Here is a 17,954-nt window from a genome sequence, read left to right as displayed (position 1 = left end):
CTCAATCATGTTCTCTGTGTTGATACACTAATATGGATTTCAACTTCTGTGTAAGTAGATATGAGGTATCCAAGGAGAGCTGCACTTGTAAAAATTCCTTGAGAAGAGAAAAGAAAGGTAACTTTTAGGAATTAGATTTGTATTTACCATATTTATTTTTGGGTTAAATAATTAAATTATTTTTTTATCCCTCTATAAATTAGCAATTTTATAGAGTGAAATTGGTTTCTATTAATCATCATCAACTATGAGATGAGTCTTTAAGTTGTGCTTTGAATTGTTGCCAGGGTCATTGCTAGAGGACCTTACCAAGTAAACAACCCAAATCCCAAGCCTGAGGGTAGCAGTTCCGGCGGTGAACCTTACCCGGTAAACAGCTCGAATTCGAAGCATGAGGAAGGCAGTTCAGGGGTTGCACCTGAAGATCAGTCCTCCAAACACTTTGACCTTAACTCATAGTGGCTTAGCTCATGATGAATTTAAGTTATACTGAGAGACTTGGACAGCCAAAAGCTCCTCCTAACTACATGATTATAGTCCTTTTGATGGGGAGTGATTCTGCAGCAGATTACAAGAAGGGAAGGGCGCTGGTGACGGCAGATGGGGTGCTGTTCGATTTCCAATGAGGTACGGGAGCATGGTAAGGTTTCATTTTCGGCCTCAAGAAGCAGATAATTGAAAACAAAGTCCTACATCTTGCTAAACTTATGGTAAGTTTTTTAAATTTCTGAAGTCTTTACATTTTTTAACAGTGTTTATTTACAGATATTCTTATGAAACTGTGTATTTATGTTCTTATTAAACTTTCAGTTTTGTTGTTCATAGCGACGAACAAAGCACAGAGCAGAGTTCTAAGAAATTGTGTTTTGCTTTTCTTATTAGATATTTTTCCACAGCTAAATATTTTTTCTTTATTGTTCAGAGTAAAGAAAAAGGAAATATTTTAATAGCTATGTTGAGTTCAGCTATTTCTTCAACTGCTGGTCTTCTTGCGGAAGGGAAAAGAATCGGCCAAGGCGGAAGAAGCATGGACTCTCGGTAGGTATACTTCTTCTTTGAGAAATCATTTTTGGCAAAAGAATGTATCATTTCTTTTAGAAATGGTATAAGTACAGTTTGTAAATCAGAATGTAATATTTCTTTATATTTGATGAATACCTTTCTGTCTTCATATTTCTATATTTGCACAGGTGTTTTCAATCTTTGAATACTTTGGCATATCTGTTAATGTGTAGCTAGCAGTACAGTTAGTATTTTTTGATGTTCGAACAAAGCTTTGGAGAAGAGAACTAATTCAACAGGTGAGACACAGTGATCTTCAACACTATATTCTGTTGTTGAGTTACTTCCAATAAATTGTTGAAGAGCAGAAAAGTAGATTATGTTATTGAAGACCTGGAAAAAAATGTTGTGATGAATGTGTTGATTTTGTTATTAACTATGCTTTTTTTTGGGACTAATATTTTCAGTCTTAGGCTTTCGTGTGGTTTGAATTATTACATAATATTAATTATTTTCTGTTGATATTTAGTCCTTCATATGTTGATTTAGCTCAAAGTATTGCTTTTGAATTATTTTCTGTTGATTAAAACAATTATCATATTAAATGAATCATAGATTTAAAACAATTATTAGACTAAAATCCTTCATGTCTTCTCTTTCTAATTCCTCTAAAGTTGACTGATAGGACCAGTAATAGCAGAATGATCAGCTTTATTGATACACTGGGATGGCCAATTAGCTCTCCCTAGAAGGTTCTACACAGCTGGAACTACCAGCTCAGAGAGAGGGATTCTCTCCCACTTCTAACAGAATTCATAACAGAAAAACTATCCTCCCTAATTTCACTATAAGCTAGCTATTTATAATAACCTATCAGCCAGCTGGATATCCTAACAACTCCTAAAATACTTCTACTTGATCTCTACTTACCTCTCCTTTTGTAACACAATCCAAACCTGTTAGTAGTAGGCGCCTCTCTATCAATACTCCCCCCTTGGACAACCACCTTCTCCCCAAGGTGGAGCTCCGGAAAGGCGGCCCGCAATGTCGCCGCTCGCTCCCAGCTGTCCTCACAAGGAGATAGGCCCACCCAGCGCACCAAATACTCCAAGGCCCCATCCTCTGCGGTTCGCGACGCCACAATCTAGGATGGCTGCATCACCAGCTCACCATCCTCAGCCAGCCCTGGTGGAAGCGTCTGTACCTGCTGCTGCGGCAGGATAGCCTTTTTCAACTTGCTAACATGGAAGACCGGGTGAAGTCTACACCCTTGAGGCATGGCTAACCTGTATGGCACTGCCCCTATCCTCTCAACCACTTCAAACGGTCCATAGTACCGAGGGCTTAGCTTTTCATTGACCTTCCGCGCCAGTGTCCGCATCCGATAAGGTTGCATTTTCAAATAAACCCACTCAACCGGCTTGAACTCGACATCTCTTCGATGCCTATCCGCTGCTTGTTTCATCCGCTGCTGAGCATGCACCAAGTGCATCTTCAACTCTGCCAACACCGCATCCCTGGCTACAGTCAATCCTGGCACCTCCTCAACATGTGAGGGAAACATCTCTCCCCGGAAAAGAATAGGTGCCGGCACCCCATAAAGTGCTTGAAATGGAGTTGTTTGGGCTGAGGCATTGTAGGAGGTATTAAACCAAAACTCCGCCCATGGTAGCCACTCCAACCATTTCTTTGGGTAGCCCCCCACAAAGCACCACAAATAAGTCTCCAAACAGCGATTCACCACCTCGGTTTGGCCATCGGTTTGCGGATGAAATGCCGTGCTGTACTTCAATTTTGTCCCTGCTGCTTGGAACAATTCGGACCAAAACTTACTCATGAACACCTTATCCCTATCCGATATGATTGACTTTGGGAACCCGTGCAGTTTAACGACGTCTTTAATAAAGGCTAATGCCACCTCCTTGGCTGAAAATGGATGAGCTAAGGGGATGAAGTGAGCATATTTAGTTAACCAATCGACCACTACTAGGATGGTGTCCATACCTTTGGATTTTGGCAATGCCGCCACAAAATCCATCGTAATGTGCTTCCAAACTCGCTCCGGAATTGGTAGTGGCTGCAACAGCCCCGCCGGTTTCATTGCTGCATGCTTGTTTTGCTGGCAAGTGTGGCAACCCGCAACATAATCCCTGACCCGTTGCCTCATGCCGCGCTAATGAACCGCCGCTGCCAGCCGCTTATAGGTTCGAAAGAAGCCTGAATGTCCACCCGCCCCGCTGTCATGAGACTCAGCCAGCAAAAGTAGGATCTGAGAAGAATTTGCAGGCAACACTGCTCTCCCTTGATAAAACAGCCGACCCTTGTGTAGAGAATACCCTGGATATCATCCAGCCCCTGCTGTAGGGCGGCCACAATCTTTTGTAGCTCTTGGTCGTGAGCCACCTCCTCTTCCACCGTTTCCCAGAGGTTCATATGTACTACCGAAATCGCCTTTGCCATCATTTGCCGTGACAACGCATCTGCTGCCTTATTCTCAAGGCCTGGCCGGTATCGGATCTCAAAATCCAAGCCTAACAATTTAATGGTCCACTTCAAGTAAGTTGGGTCCATGAGTCGCTGGTCCGTGAGGAACTTCAGACTTCGCTGATCTGTGAGAACAATAAAATGGCGACCCAACAAGTAATGCCGCCACTTTTGGACAGCGAAGACAATGGCCATCAACTCCCTCTCATATGCAGATTTTTGTCGGGCCCTTGGAGATAGTGCTTGGCTTAGGAATGCTATTGGTCTGCCTTGCTGGGATAGCACCGCACCCAACCCCTCACTCGATGCATCCGTTTCCAAAACAAAGTCTTGATTGAAATCCGGAACTGCTAGAGTCGGTAGGTCTGCCATCAGCCTCTTCAATCTCTCGAAAGCCTCCTGTGCCTTGTCATTCCATTCAAACGCATTTCGCTTTGTCAACTCCGTTAACGGCTTGGCAATTACTCCATATCCTTGCACAAATCGCCTATAATAGCCGGTAAGGCCCAAGAATCCACGTAAAGCTCGCTGGTCCGTAGGCACCGGCCACTCTAGCATCGCTGTGGTTTTGTTAGGATCCGCCGAGACCCCTTGTGCCGAGATAATGTGGCCCAAGTACTCCACCGAGCTCATTGCGAATGTGCATTTCTTCTCATTCAACACCAGCTGGTTCTCCACTAAAATCTGGAAAACTTGTTGGAGATGAAGGGTATGGCTAGCCATATCCTAACTGTAGATGAGGATATCATCGAAAAAGACTAAGACAAATTTCCGCAATAGAGGCTTAAGAATGTCATTCATCAAGGCTTGGAAGGAGCTAGGGGCGTTGGTCAAGCCGAAGGGCATGACTAGAAACTCATAATGGCCCTCATGAGTGCGGAAGGCGGTCTTGTGGATGTCTTGATCCCTCATCCGAATTTGGTGGTACCCCGATTTTAAATCCAGCTTAGAGAAAACTGTAGCTCCCGCCAATTCATCGAGTAGCTCATCAATGACGGGAATAGGAAATTTATCCGGCACCGTAATACCATTTAACGCCCTATAATCGACAAAAAATCTCCAGCTGCCGTTCTTTTTCTTCACCAACAATATCGGACTCGCGTAGGGACTGGAGCTTGGCCGAATTATCCCTGAGGCCAGCATTTCTCGTACCATTAGTTCAATTACTGCTTTCTGATGGTGCAGGTAACGATAAGGTCTTATATTCAGAACTGAAGCTCCTTCTATCAGTGGAATGGCATGATCATGGCAGCGATGTGGTTGCAGCCCCGGTAATGTGTGAAACACCTTAGCATGAGAAGCTAACACTGATTCGATTACCTGCGGCACCTGCGATACCGTAGCCGCTTGCAAAGTCATGGGCCATAGCTGGACCGTAAATCCTTCTCCCCCTTCTTGAATGGACAAAACTGCAGATTGAAGGTGCATACCTCCATAGCACAGCTCCGGGTCCCCCTGCAATGTAACCATGCTGTCCCCATTCCGAAATCGAAGGCGTGATTTTTTGAAGTTTGCGAGAACGTCTCCCAACTTATCTAGCCACGCCAGTCCCAGGACAAATTCCGCTTCGTCAGTTGGGAAGATGAAGAAATCTTCCTTGATTGCCACTTCCTTGAATTGGAGAGTGACACCCAAACACCTTCCCTGTCCCCCTGCATTGGTACTGTCCGCTACCCTGACCTGGAACTTAGGGGTGTTGTCAATTCTCAGGCCCAACTCGGTGATAATCTCTGGTGTCGCGAAGTTGTCCGAAGCTCCACAATCTATGAGAACACGTACACGGCGGCCATTTACCTCTGCCCAGGCTTTGATTGACTTGTGATGTCCACTTAAGCTCATGAATTTGAGCTCCAATTGTTCCTGTTCCCCTGTTTCCAGAACTGCCTCATGCTGTAACCAATCCGCTTCAAAGTCTGGCTCCATGATTAAAAGCTTGAACTCTCTGTTCTTGCAATTGTGATCTGTAGTGTATGGTTCGTCACAGAGGAAGCATTCCCCCTTGGCCCGCTTAGCTCTATATTCCCCCTTGAAAATGCCGTAGCAGCGCCGCACTGAAAAACCGCCACTGCAGCACCGGCGCCGTCGCCTCCCACCACCTGAACCACGTGAATGCCCTTCCTTCCATTGCAAAGGTGGCGACCGTGAGCCATTCCTCCTCTGGCACTGTGCGCAGCAAGAAGAATTGCTCCATGCGTTCAACCCAAACCACCGCATCGTCTCCGCGGAAGATCGGAAGTTCCAGCTTTCGCCATTGCTCCGGCGCGCCGCGGCTTCTGGCCGATGAGCCTGCGGCCAGGTGCGATCCCAGTGAACCACGCTCATTTCGATTAGGCGCGTGATTTTCAAACGCATCAATTCGGGAATCGAAGCGCTGTAGCGTCTCCTGCATTGATCGGAACATCTCCTCCATGCGCGATTCAATTGTGTCAAATCGTGACTCCATTTTCCTCGATCTCGATTGCACCATTCAGCGTGGGGATCCTCAAGCTCTTGATACCAGTTGATAGGACCAGTAATAGCAGAATGATCAGCTTTATTGATACACTGTGATGGCTAATTAGCTCTCCCTATAAGGTTCTACACAGCTGGAACTACCAGCTCAGAGAGAGGGATTTTCTCCCACTTCTAACAGAATTCATAACAGAAAAATTATCCTCCCTAATTTCACTATAAGCTAGCTATTTATAATAACCTATCAGCCAGCTGGATATCCTAACAACTCCTAAAACACTTCTACTTGACCTCTACTTACCTCTCCTTTTGTAACACAATCCAAACCTGTTAGTAGTAGGTGCCTCTCTATCATTGACCCTTCTCAAGATTTAATTGTATACAACTTTTGATGGGATGGGTGTTTATTGGCTTGAACTCTTCCTAATTTCTTGGCTAGCAATGATTATGAATTGATTTTGTGTCAATTTCATCTTTTGGTTACTTTATTTGGAAATATTTTTTGTGTGTTAGTTCATTGGAATTAAGAGATAACCCTGTTTTATTAACGTGTGGTCAGTTGAGTTTGAAGTGTCTATTAACGTTTTAGACCAATTTATGAGATTTGGCAATGATATGTAACTATCTTTTTGTTATTCGACTATATCCAAATTCCTTTTGTAAGTCACTATATGTTGTTATTATTAAAAATTATCATACCCTTTTGAACTTATTCAGTTCATAAACTAATGGCTATGGCTTTGATGAAATAATTTGTTTGACAGTTTTTGAATGGTGTTCATCATGCCTCCATCCCAAGGAAGCTATGTTCAGGTGAGTTTTTGTGAAAATTTTCCCTCTATTTTCATTTTAAAAGCTTACATAATTGCTTATATCTCCAATTGATATTGGTTAAAAATATTCTGTTGTGTGTTATGCAAGTTGACATAACTTTTGTGTCATTCTTCTGATACAAATGCTTTAAAATTACAAGACTACCTTTATGAGGAATGGAAAATAATCTTATTGTTTATCCATTCTTAGAAATAGTCTTTATGCCATTATTATTTACTTAGAACTGTCTTTATTAGAATTGATTATGCTGATTCACTTCATGTTTTGCCTACTTTAGTTGTTTGATCTTTGTTCCTATTTTATTTTAGTTATTGTGTTGTTATTGTATTTTTATCATCATTAAAAATTTAATTAACTCTCCGTTTAACTTCATGGAAGTTATATAAAATTAGCTACAACACAATATTTACATTTACAAAACTTGAATGGAAGGTTTTATTTATTTATTTAGTTAAGAATTAAGGTAATAATTTTCTCTCTTAAAAACTTGCATGTTCTTGCACATTTCTAATTTTTTGTGTAATATTAATTTCACGTGGGACCATTGTGAATGTTTAAGGAATCCGTGATGCTTGGTTTTAGTTTTGAAACATGGAAAGAATGTAGTAGGCTTATATATACTTATATGATTCTGTTATGCACGTGTAAATCAATCAATTCTTATGTGTGATTCTTCAGGTGAGAGTAAAATGTGATTCTTTTTTATTTTATTTTCTCTTTTAATGTAAAAAGTAGAGATCTATTCTGTTATGCACGTTATGATCTGTCTGTGTCATAGTTACATTCTAGTACGGGAATGGTTGTAAAATATTATCTGGAAAATATACGTATGGCATTACGGTACACAGATAAATTGGTATGCAATACGCTACCTAATTGGTGAATTAATGTAACTCTCTTGTGTTTTCTTCGCAGTTGGAAGAAAATGCTAAGAGGATTCCGTGCGATTTCATCTCTTGGGAACATTGTCAAGAGTGCAATTCTGCAAAAAATCTGCATGATGAATTCCCCTCAATTGCATCCTGGTGTGTTTACACGGTTCAAGTCCTATGCTGCTCCAGCACGCATGGAGGAGCATGGCTTTGAAGGCACCACAATTTCTAACATCCTTGGAGGCAAAGGGCAAAAGTGCAGATGGCTCTTGGCTGTGGTGCATGACGAACGACTCTGTTTACGATGCTGTTCAATCGGTACATGAATCCGATCCTCATTGTAATTGTTACTGATATCTGGAATATGTAAGGGGCTAGTGTTTTTTAACTAAACTTTACATTTGTTGCAGATGACCCAGCACAATGTGGGAGCATTGGTTGTTGTGAGACCTGATAAACAGAAGTCAATTGGAAAATGAAGTTATTGTTTGAGTGATTAAATTGTGACTGTTAATGCACTAAGAAAAATTCATATAAATTATGGAGAAATGAAGCTGGATTTTAGGAGCAAACATATAAAGGGAGGACTATGGATCTGTTTGGTTTTACAAAACGATTTTTTATTGTTTTCAATAGTAATAGAAAAATATCATCTTGTTTTTGTTTTATATCACATTTTCTTCAGGATTTCATGCAAGAAATGGCTCATAAAATGGGACAAAATCTGTTAAACCTATATGGAAGCAATGAGACTTTGTAAATAATGTTGAAAAGACAAAAAGCAGAAAAGTACTTTCTGAACCATTGCTTTCTCCTGTATAGCTATCTAAGTCTTCTAACTTCTGAAAAGCTAGTTGTTAAGTGGGAAAAATCACATTTTAAGGGCTAGTTGTTAAATGGGAAGTACTACTTCTTAAATACAACATCAAGCATTTTATATTATCCAATGTGAGACTATGGACACTCAATAATACCCAAGTTACTAAGACTGCGTTTGTTTAGGCTTCATTTGGTTGATGTATATAATGAGATATAGACACAAAGACACAGACATTAAAGACATGAATATAAAATATTTGTGTCTATGTATTGTGTTTGGCAAAAATAAGAAACAAGACATACATATTTAAAAAAGACTGAATTATCTTTTATTCAACTACAAGTTTTATCACCATCACTGTATATCCATTACCCCAAACACTACATATCATCACCATTAAATTTTTATTTTTTCTAATATTTTTTATTTCTTCTAATATCATCTTAAATTATCATTTAAATATTAAATATATAATTTTTCTTGAAAAAAATAGAAAACTAAAGCTTGGAATTTATCAAAGATTAATCAAAATTTAAATAAATAAAAAAAATTAAATGTACAATTTTTTTTCTTGAAGAAAATAGAAGAATAAATTTGGTTGTAGAATCTAAAAGAAGAAGAGAAAAAAGAAAGGTTTGGGGAGATAAGAGGACAAATTTTAAAAACTTAATAAGGGTAAAAGAGTAAAAAATCAGTGTCTCACAAGTTGTGTCTCAATGTCTCACCAAATTGGAGGTACACAAAATTTAGTGTCTCCGTATCCTCCCGTGTCCTTCGAAGATCTGTATCTCACCAAACCAAACAGCAGACATGTGTCACCGTGTCCATGTCTTAATAAGATATGGACATCAACCAAACACTATCTTATAGACACAGAACACTCAGACATAGACACCGAGAGACAAAATTGTGTGTGGCACATAGACATGGATCAGAGACATTGTGTCCTGAAATACTGGATTAATGTATTTTGTGTCCTTTTCTGATAAAAAGGATACAGAGACATTGAACGGAGATATTTTTATTATTATGACTATTAATTTTTCACAATTATATTTTTTATATCCTATTTTTCTTTCTAAATTTTGTGTGAAAAAAAATAAAGGTAATTAGACTTTTTATTATTTATTCTAAATTTTTCTATTTCTGGTGTCTTATCTTATTCTGTTCTCAAAACCAAACGCAACCTAACAGACTTTGATATGTATTTGAATGTAGACAGTTCATGTCATCCAATAATATACCACAGTGAAAGTGAATTGAAGTTGTCACTAGGTTGTTTATGTAACAAGTTCTATCATCATCTTATCCAGATTACCTCAGAAAGATTATCGTGCAGGGAAGATCATCTAAGTTAACTAAGGTTGGAGATATTATCACAGAGGATGTATAAGTTGTTGTCCTTTATTATTTAGGGGAATATCTTTTGCTTTTGGCACTTGCATTTTTTTTAAGTGAATGTTATGGTGTCTAAAAAGTTGTGTCTATTTACTAAAAAGGGTTAAAAATTAATATTTAATTTAAAAGATATAAAAATACATTATTTTTAAAAATTCTAAACTTACTACAAAAAGTAAGTTAGGCAAAAATTAGGCAAGAATTGATAGGCGCCATAGAATTTCCCTTTATTTTATGAATCTTGCTAGGGAATCAATGGAATATTTGTACAATGTGTACAATGAGTTATTTATTTGGCCCAATATAAGTTAAAAAATAAACATTCAGTGTAAAATACTACTAATTTCTCAAACACAATACACTCATACTATCCAGAATAACCATCCGGATACTAAGGATAATAAACATCTGATATCGTACTGAATCGAACATCCCTAAACTCTCATTGTACACATTGTATAGATACTCCATTTACTCCCTATACTTTCTTTTCTTTTATTCATTTAACACTTTTTAGAACTTTATGGATCATCTAATTAGTGATCCCCTGCCGAATCGGAATATGCATGCATTAGATTGATTTGGATGCAAGAGTTTGTGCAAACCATGTGTTACGGCCTAGCCCAAGGTCCACACGGGTCGACCCGACCCAAGCTCTACCCGACCCGGACGCCTGCATTCCAACCGACCCGGACACGCGTCCTGTACGACCCAAGCACGGCTGCAGGACAGCGTCCTTGGGATCATGGGCCTGACCTCACACGGGGCCCACCACTGACATGTATATAAGGGGGAGAATGGCTCTTCCCCCGAGGTACGTCACATATTTTCCACCCTCCACTCTGCTCGCCTGCACATTGCTGACTTGAGCGTCGGAGTGTCTTTGCAGGTGGCATCCCCCCTACGTCTGTTCTCCAGCACAAGTGCTCGCTAGCTCAGTAAACTCACAACCAGTGCGACCAAGGCTCAGACTTCCTCACCTACCCATCTTGACATCTTCCGTCCACCCGATCCGTTCGGAACCCGACGAACGAACATTGGCGCCGTCTGTGGGGACCCCCTTTGCCTGAATGGAAGTCGCGCCAGGTCCCGGCGACCGAGCTCGAGCAGCCGGAGCGGAAGGGGCAGCCTCCGTCGCCTCGCAAAGGGGAGGCCGGAGATCCCCCCAACGACACACGACAACTCGACCATTCGGAGGAACGGGCGGCGATAGCGCCATAATAATGCAGGAGCTACGCCACAGAGTCCAGAACCTAGAACGACAGCTAGCCGACCGGGAGAGGGATGGATGGTCTACCGATCCGAGCTACACCCCGTCCCCCGGGGGCGAGGAAGAAGAGAGCTCTCACCGAAGCCGCTCACGGCGTATATCTGCATCCCGGACGGAAGCAGAGGGCACACAAGAGGAATCACCCATCCCGAGAAGACGAAATGATACAGTCATCTACTCTCGCGGCAGACAATCTCGCCGAACGGCAAGAGGTCGTGAGGGCGGAGAAGGGAAATCCGAGAGGACACGACAACCTGTGATAATGGGTGTCACGCCGTTCCACCGATCTATCCTTGAGGTCCGGTTGCCGAAACACTTCGACAAACCAACGGACATGAGGTATGACGGAACCCAAGATCCTCTAGAACATCTCACGGCCTTTGAGGCTAGGATGAACCTAGAGGGAGTAGGCGACGAGGTAAGGTGCCGCGCCTTCCCGGTAACCTTAGCAGGACCAGCGATCAGATGGTTTAATGGCCTCCCTCAAGGTTCCATCTATACCTTCTCAGACATCAGCCGCGCGTTTCTGGCTCAATTTACAACGCGAATAGCAAAGGCCAAGCATCCTATCAACCTCCTCGGGGTAACCCAGAGACAGGGAGAGCCGACCAGGAGGTACTTAGATCGGTTCAACGACGAATGCTTGGAAATCGACGGCTTGACCGACTCGGTGGCCAGCCTCTGCCTGACGAACGGCCTCATCAACGAGAACTTCCGGAAACACCTTACCACGAAGCCGGTTTGGACGATGCATGAAATCCAAACGGTGGCCAAAGAATACATAAACGACGAGGAAGTCAGCCGAGTCGTGGCAGCCAATAAGCGGCAGTCCGGTTACGGCCAGACTCGGCAGTCCGGTGGCAATTGATTACTATACCAAATGGATAGAAGCCGAACCATTGGCTAGCATATCCTCAGCCAATTGCAGAAAATTCATATGGAGGCAGGTGATAACGCGGTTCGGGATACCAGAAGCCGTCATCTCGGACAATGGCACACAATTTGCCGACAAAAAGTTCACAGAATTCCTCAACGGCCTAGGTATAAGGCAAAGGTTCTCTTCGGTAGAACACCCTCGGACGAACGGACAAGTGGAGTCCGCCAACAAAGTTATCCTTTCAGGGCTAAAGAAGAGGTTGGACATCAAAAAGGGTGCTTGGGCCGACGAGCTGGCATCGGTCCTCTGGTCTTATCGGACAACCGAGCAATCCTCCACCAAGGAAACCCCTTTCCGACTAACATACGGGGTGGACGCAGTAATACCCGTGGAGATCGGTGAACCGAGCCCGCGATTGCTTCTGAAAGGAGTAGAGGAAACTGTAGAAAAGGACTTGATAGATGAAGCCCGGGAAATGGCCCATTTGACGGAAACAGCGCTAAAACAAAGAATAGCTCTGCGCTATAATACCAAAGTGCTCAAGAGAGACTTTGAGCCTGACGACCTCGTCCTGAGACGGAACGATATCGGCCTGCCGACCCCCGGAGAAGGCAAGCTAGCCGCAAACTGGGAAGGCCCTTACAGAGTAAAAAAGGTGATGGGAAAAGGAGCCTTTAAGTTAGAAAGGCTCGATGGCAAGGAGGTCCCGAGAACATGGAATGCGGACAACCTAAGAAGGTTCTACTCCTAGGAGAAGGCCCGACTAACCGACCATGATAGCTAAGTGGTCATCTCGCAAATTTATCTTTTGAACTTTTCATAGCGACTTATCTGTCCTTTACACAGTTACCGAATAATATATACTTGTGCAAATTTTCTCTCCCATTTTGTCACTTAATTTTCCAGATAAACCACCACGTCCAACGACGGCGTACGTCCCTGGGACTGATCACCCCGGGAATCCGTCAATCACAATCATAACGACAATACAAAAGGCCATGAGCCATTGATATAAGCGAAGACGATAAACCAAAAAACGGTTAAAAGAAACGGCAACACGAGCAATCGATAAAACGGTCGTTGATAAAAAGCCAACATAAAACGGCTAAACACCAAAAACGTTAAATTGTTCGCAAGCCAAAAACGGCTAAAACTAAAATAGTTTACAAGTCATAACAAAGCGGCTGCACAAAAAGCTGTAAACACAAATTCACTTCTTGGGGACGTCGACGACCTTGCCATCAAGAATAACCTTGCGGACCCCGATTGCCGACGTGTCGAACTCAGGAGCAACAATTTTAATTTGAGCTTTGAGGGCTTCCTCAGTGCCCAAGATCGCAGCCTTGCCCTGCTTGACAACATCTTTATACTTCGCCTTCCACGTCGTCAGCTCGGCCTCCGCGGCCTGCTTCTCTTTCTCAATCTCGGCCACGCGCTTTTGCGCCGCACCGACCTGCTTCTCCAAAGCCATTTCATGCTCCGCCAAGCGTTCAACCATCGCGACCGACTCTTTCTGCTTCTTCTCAGCAGCTGTTGCCTTCTGTTCGGCGGCGGTAGCTTTCTGCTCGGCAGCAGTGGCTTTTTTCTCGGCAGCATCCAGTTTTTTTGAAGATTGAGTCAATTGCTCCCGGAGAGTTTCAACTTCACTTTTTAGTTCATTATTTGCTTTCCCAGCAGTTTCCAACCTTCGGCGGAGGGACTCCATCCCGGTTAGCTCAAACTCGGCCTTCCGGGCTATCACGGCACCGCGCAAAAGGGTACGGTACATCCACCTCGCCTGCGCGGCAAGGGAAGACTCATGGAAGTACTCCTCGGTACCGGGGATCAGCTGGGAATCTATGAAGTCGCCGGCATCAAAGTTCCTCTCCATAACAGTAAGGGCTCCCTCAGGGCTAGACGAAGCCGTGGAAGTTTTCTTTCTTTTTCTTGGGTTAGGGACCTCTTCCACTTCAACATCCGGGCCAAGAACAGAACCATCAGTTCCTACCGCCTCGTGGATAGGGGAGGCATGGACGACCTTACCGCTCTCGACCGCGGCACCTTGAGTCGAGGTACCGATCCCATCGGTTGCAGCCTTCTGCTCGGGAACGTCTTTAGCCTCAGGAGCATCGGGTCCCTCGGGGGCCGTTTGCTCGTCACTCCCCTCATCGTCGCCACCAAGAAAAGTTTGGAACAAGTCGGGAAGACCTGTCACCGAGGCAGACATATCCACTGCAAGAAAACGAGGAAGGTCGGTTAGTCGTCACACAATATCAACAAAAAGGAAAAATGCAAAGGGAAAAGTAAAAGGCTTCTCACAAATATAGTTACGGCCGGATTCCCGGTCACCCATAAGTAGATGGGGATTTACCGGGTTCTTCCCAAAAACTGCATTTAGTACCTCGGCAATCTGCTGATCTACTGCCGACATGTTTTTATAAACTACCTTAATAAAACTATTGGCTCCTGCCCCGAAGCTCCAATAAGTCGGGATGAGCCGTACCCCCTCCAAAGACAACCAAAAGGGGTGACGACCTTTGGCCGGGCGGACCTTAAAATACTTGTCCTTAAACCCATGGTAAGAATCTTCGAACAAGCCGAAAATCTTCCGACCCTGAGCAGCCCGGAAAGACATAAACCCTTTCCTATGTTTCCCCTCCTTGGAAGGGTTTGTGAGGGTGAAGAAAAAGAGGAAGACATCTACGGACACCGGCAGATCGAGATACTCACAAACCATCTCGAAACAGCGGATCGAAGCCCAGCTGTTCGGATGCAACTGCGACGGTGACACAGAAATTCGGTTCAAAAGCGCCATTTGAAAGGCTGAAAACGGAATGCGAACTCCGACTTGAGTGAACATGGCCTTGTAGAACCAAATCCAGTCGGCGACCTGGCTGGGTCGGAAGTTGATTTCATATAAACGCTCGTGAGGAGCCGGGACGAAAACGTCGTAATTGGCCTCCTCGTCGGTCCCGCCACACAGATACCCGGCTTGTCGGAACTCGGTGAGCTCCTCTTCGCCCATTTGATTGGGTGACTCCCTTATATCAGAGACGACCCAAGCATATTGGTCATACGCCGCGGGGTTAACGGATGCCCGGGAGACCGTGCGAGCCATACCTACATGGGGGTACCATCCAGTTAGTCTAAGAGATCGGTTGCTCAAGCCGAACACACACCACCCTCACGACTTCCCGACTAAGGCCAAACAAGACTAAATGACTAAAAAAGCGAGAGAAAGCCTACCCTGGAATGGTACTTTTCCCCCTAACACGTCTACTCGTGACTAAAAAGCTACACAGTAACATCAAAAACAACCAAATAACAAGCATACAGAAATAATGCATAAAGGGAGATTGATTTGATAATTACCTGAATTGATGGAAAGGAGATGGAGTTGCAAGTCTGGGAAAGTGCAGGATAGATGGACGAAGGTACCACAACAATGCTCTGAAATATTGCAACAGGGAAGAAGAAGAAGAGAAATGGAAAGTGTGAAAAGAGAAAGAAGCACAAAACCGACTGTTTAAAAACTGCCCCCCCAAAGCGCGAAAACACCTGGGGGCAGGGTAGTCTTTTCAGACGGGGTTTTTCCACCCCATTATGAGCATTCAATGCTCGACACGAGAAACGGAGCGACGAAACGGTTGCCTGTGCAAACCAAGGGACACGCGCGTTGGGGGCACACCCTCCCCACGAACGGCCGACCAGACGACATGTGAAACTGCACGCCATTGGTAGCTTCCACGACTACCATTGGCGCGTGGGGGCACTGTTACGGCCCAGCCCAAGGTCCACACGGGTCGACCCGACCCAAGCTCTACCCGACCCAGACGCCTGCATTCCAACCGACCCGGACACGCGTCCTGTACGACCCAAGCACGGCTGCAGGACAGCGTCCTTGGGATCATGGGCCTGACCTCACACGGGGCCCACCACTGACATGTATATAAGGGGGAGAATGGCTCTTCCCCCGAGGTACGTCACATATTTTCCACCCTCCACTCTGCTCGCCTGCACATTGCTGACTTGAGCGTCGGAGTGTCTTTGCAGGTGGCATCCCCCCTACGTCTGTTCTCCAGCACAAGTGCTCGCTAGCTCGGTAAACTCACAACCAGTGCGACCAAGGCTCAGACTTCCTCACCTACCCATCTTGACATCTTCCGTCCACCCGATCCGTTCGGAACCCGACGAACGAACACCATGAAAGCCTTCTTTATTTGTTTTCATTTAAAATGTGTAGCAACAACTATAATTGTGAATTGGTGGCTGCAGAACAAGCTCATCACAGTCACACCTGAGACTAAAGTTCTAAAGGCAATGGAACTGATGACAGGTACTCTATGATCCTTCATGAGAAAAGTTAATGAATATAAAAGGTTATAACTTGGTTGAAAAATGCAAAACTAGAATAATATAACTAGAATTGGTGAAATAACCATAGTGCACATATTAATTTATCCAGAATAGTCAACAATCATGCATGAATCATTCTGGGATTTAATATTTGGCAAAAGATTTTGGTCATCTACCCCTCTAATACAAAATATTTGTCCAATTCTAGTTACACATATGAATTAAGGAAATGGTTGAAACAGTTGTAGATTTAGATTCATTTAACTGATTGTACAAGATTGTCCTCATTAATTCTTGTCTCATCCTTACTCCTTCATTTAATTGAGTTATTATTGGAAAACAATAATTAATGCCACTTAATTTTTTTTTTAAACTGACAACTATTTTGGTCCAAAATAAAAATGAACAATTAAGATAAGATTCATCTTTCATTTCTCTTCTCCATAACAGAATTAGACACATTCCTGTGATCAATGATAAGGGAATGATGGGCATGGTGTTCGTCGGAGACGTGGTTCGTGCGGTGGTGAGCAAAAGAAGACCAGAATGGAGACGAGACGAAGAAAGCTTTAGAGAAAGAAGAGCATAGAGGAGTGGACTAATGGAGACACCTCCTTTTTTTTCTCTTTTTTTCATAACTCTAAACAAGATCAACATTGTTTTTTATCTTTTGATTTTTTATATATGTTTTTGTTTTAAACTTTGATTTTTAAATTGTTTTAGATTTAAAAATATAAAACTAAAGTTAATTTAATTTTAACTAAATTATAAGGATTAGGATAGTTTTTGTCCAATATTAAAAAAAGGTATTTAAGTCTTTTTGTAAAATTAAATAAAAATATTTTTTATTTTTATTAAAATATAAGGATAATTTAATAAAAGTATTGATATGATATATATTTAAAAAAAGAAAAATTTATTACTGACATGAAAAATATAATTCACATGTCGTGTTTTAATTTGTCCACATTTTTATCGTTTCAATACGTATAAATTTATTATCCTAACAAAACAAACACCTTTTATTATTTGCAATTCAAAGAGTTGGATTTTATATGCATGTTTTGCCAATTTTAGATTGGTGCAAATATATTTGTCAAATTTTCATTACCAAATTTTATGTACAGTAAATTTTTTTCCTTGCAATTGTATTGCTACATGAATGGCCTAAATTTAAAAAAATAGAAAAAGGGTGAGAGATCGAATTTTGTCTTAGCTTTTGCATGCTATTTTTAAATAATTATCTAAATATTAATACAAAATATTAAATCAAATGAATAATCTTGTCAATTATGAAAAGAATATTTTTTTTTTTGTTGGCCAAAGTTTTTCAATATTATTACATAACGCTACCATCTAACTAAAAGTCTAAAACAAAAGCAAAAGAACAAATAGAAGAATATAGAAACTGTGCCAATCATGAGATGGCGAATTTCCAAGTCAAAGTGTAACTCTATCAAGAAAAAACACAAACACATGAGACAGTTGACTCCACAAAAGTCTCCTAACAAAACAGAGACTGATTGCAGACCACTCTTTCACCATTAACCTTAGCTCTACTTTAAGAGCCACATTATTTGCCCAATTTTCATTCGATGTTCATGTTATTAT

General features: G+C 42.4%; 1 protein-coding gene and 1 pseudogene across 1 annotated transcript; one reads left to right on the top strand and one right to left on the bottom strand.

The window, feature by feature from the left end:
* Window positions 1-982: 982 nt before the first annotated feature.
* Window positions 983-16,932, top strand: LOC107473013 (CBS domain-containing protein CBSX3, mitochondrial-like; annotated as a pseudogene).
* Window positions 4,213-5,409, bottom strand: LOC107473005 (uncharacterized). The gene has a single exon (XM_016092537.1). It carries the CDS (start codon window positions 5,407-5,409, stop codon window positions 4,213-4,215), a length of 1,197 nt encoding a protein of 398 aa, XP_015948023.1.
* Window positions 16,933-17,954: the final 1,022 nt, after the last annotated feature.

This window comes from Arachis duranensis, chromosome 1 (assembly GCF_000817695.3).
Source record: "Arachis duranensis cultivar V14167 chromosome 1, aradu.V14167.gnm2.J7QH, whole genome shotgun sequence".
Lineage (NCBI taxonomy): Eukaryota > Viridiplantae > Streptophyta > Magnoliopsida > Fabales > Fabaceae > Arachis > Arachis duranensis.
Note: the sequence above shows the minus strand (reverse complement) of the source record. Positions and strands in the feature narration are given on the sequence as shown.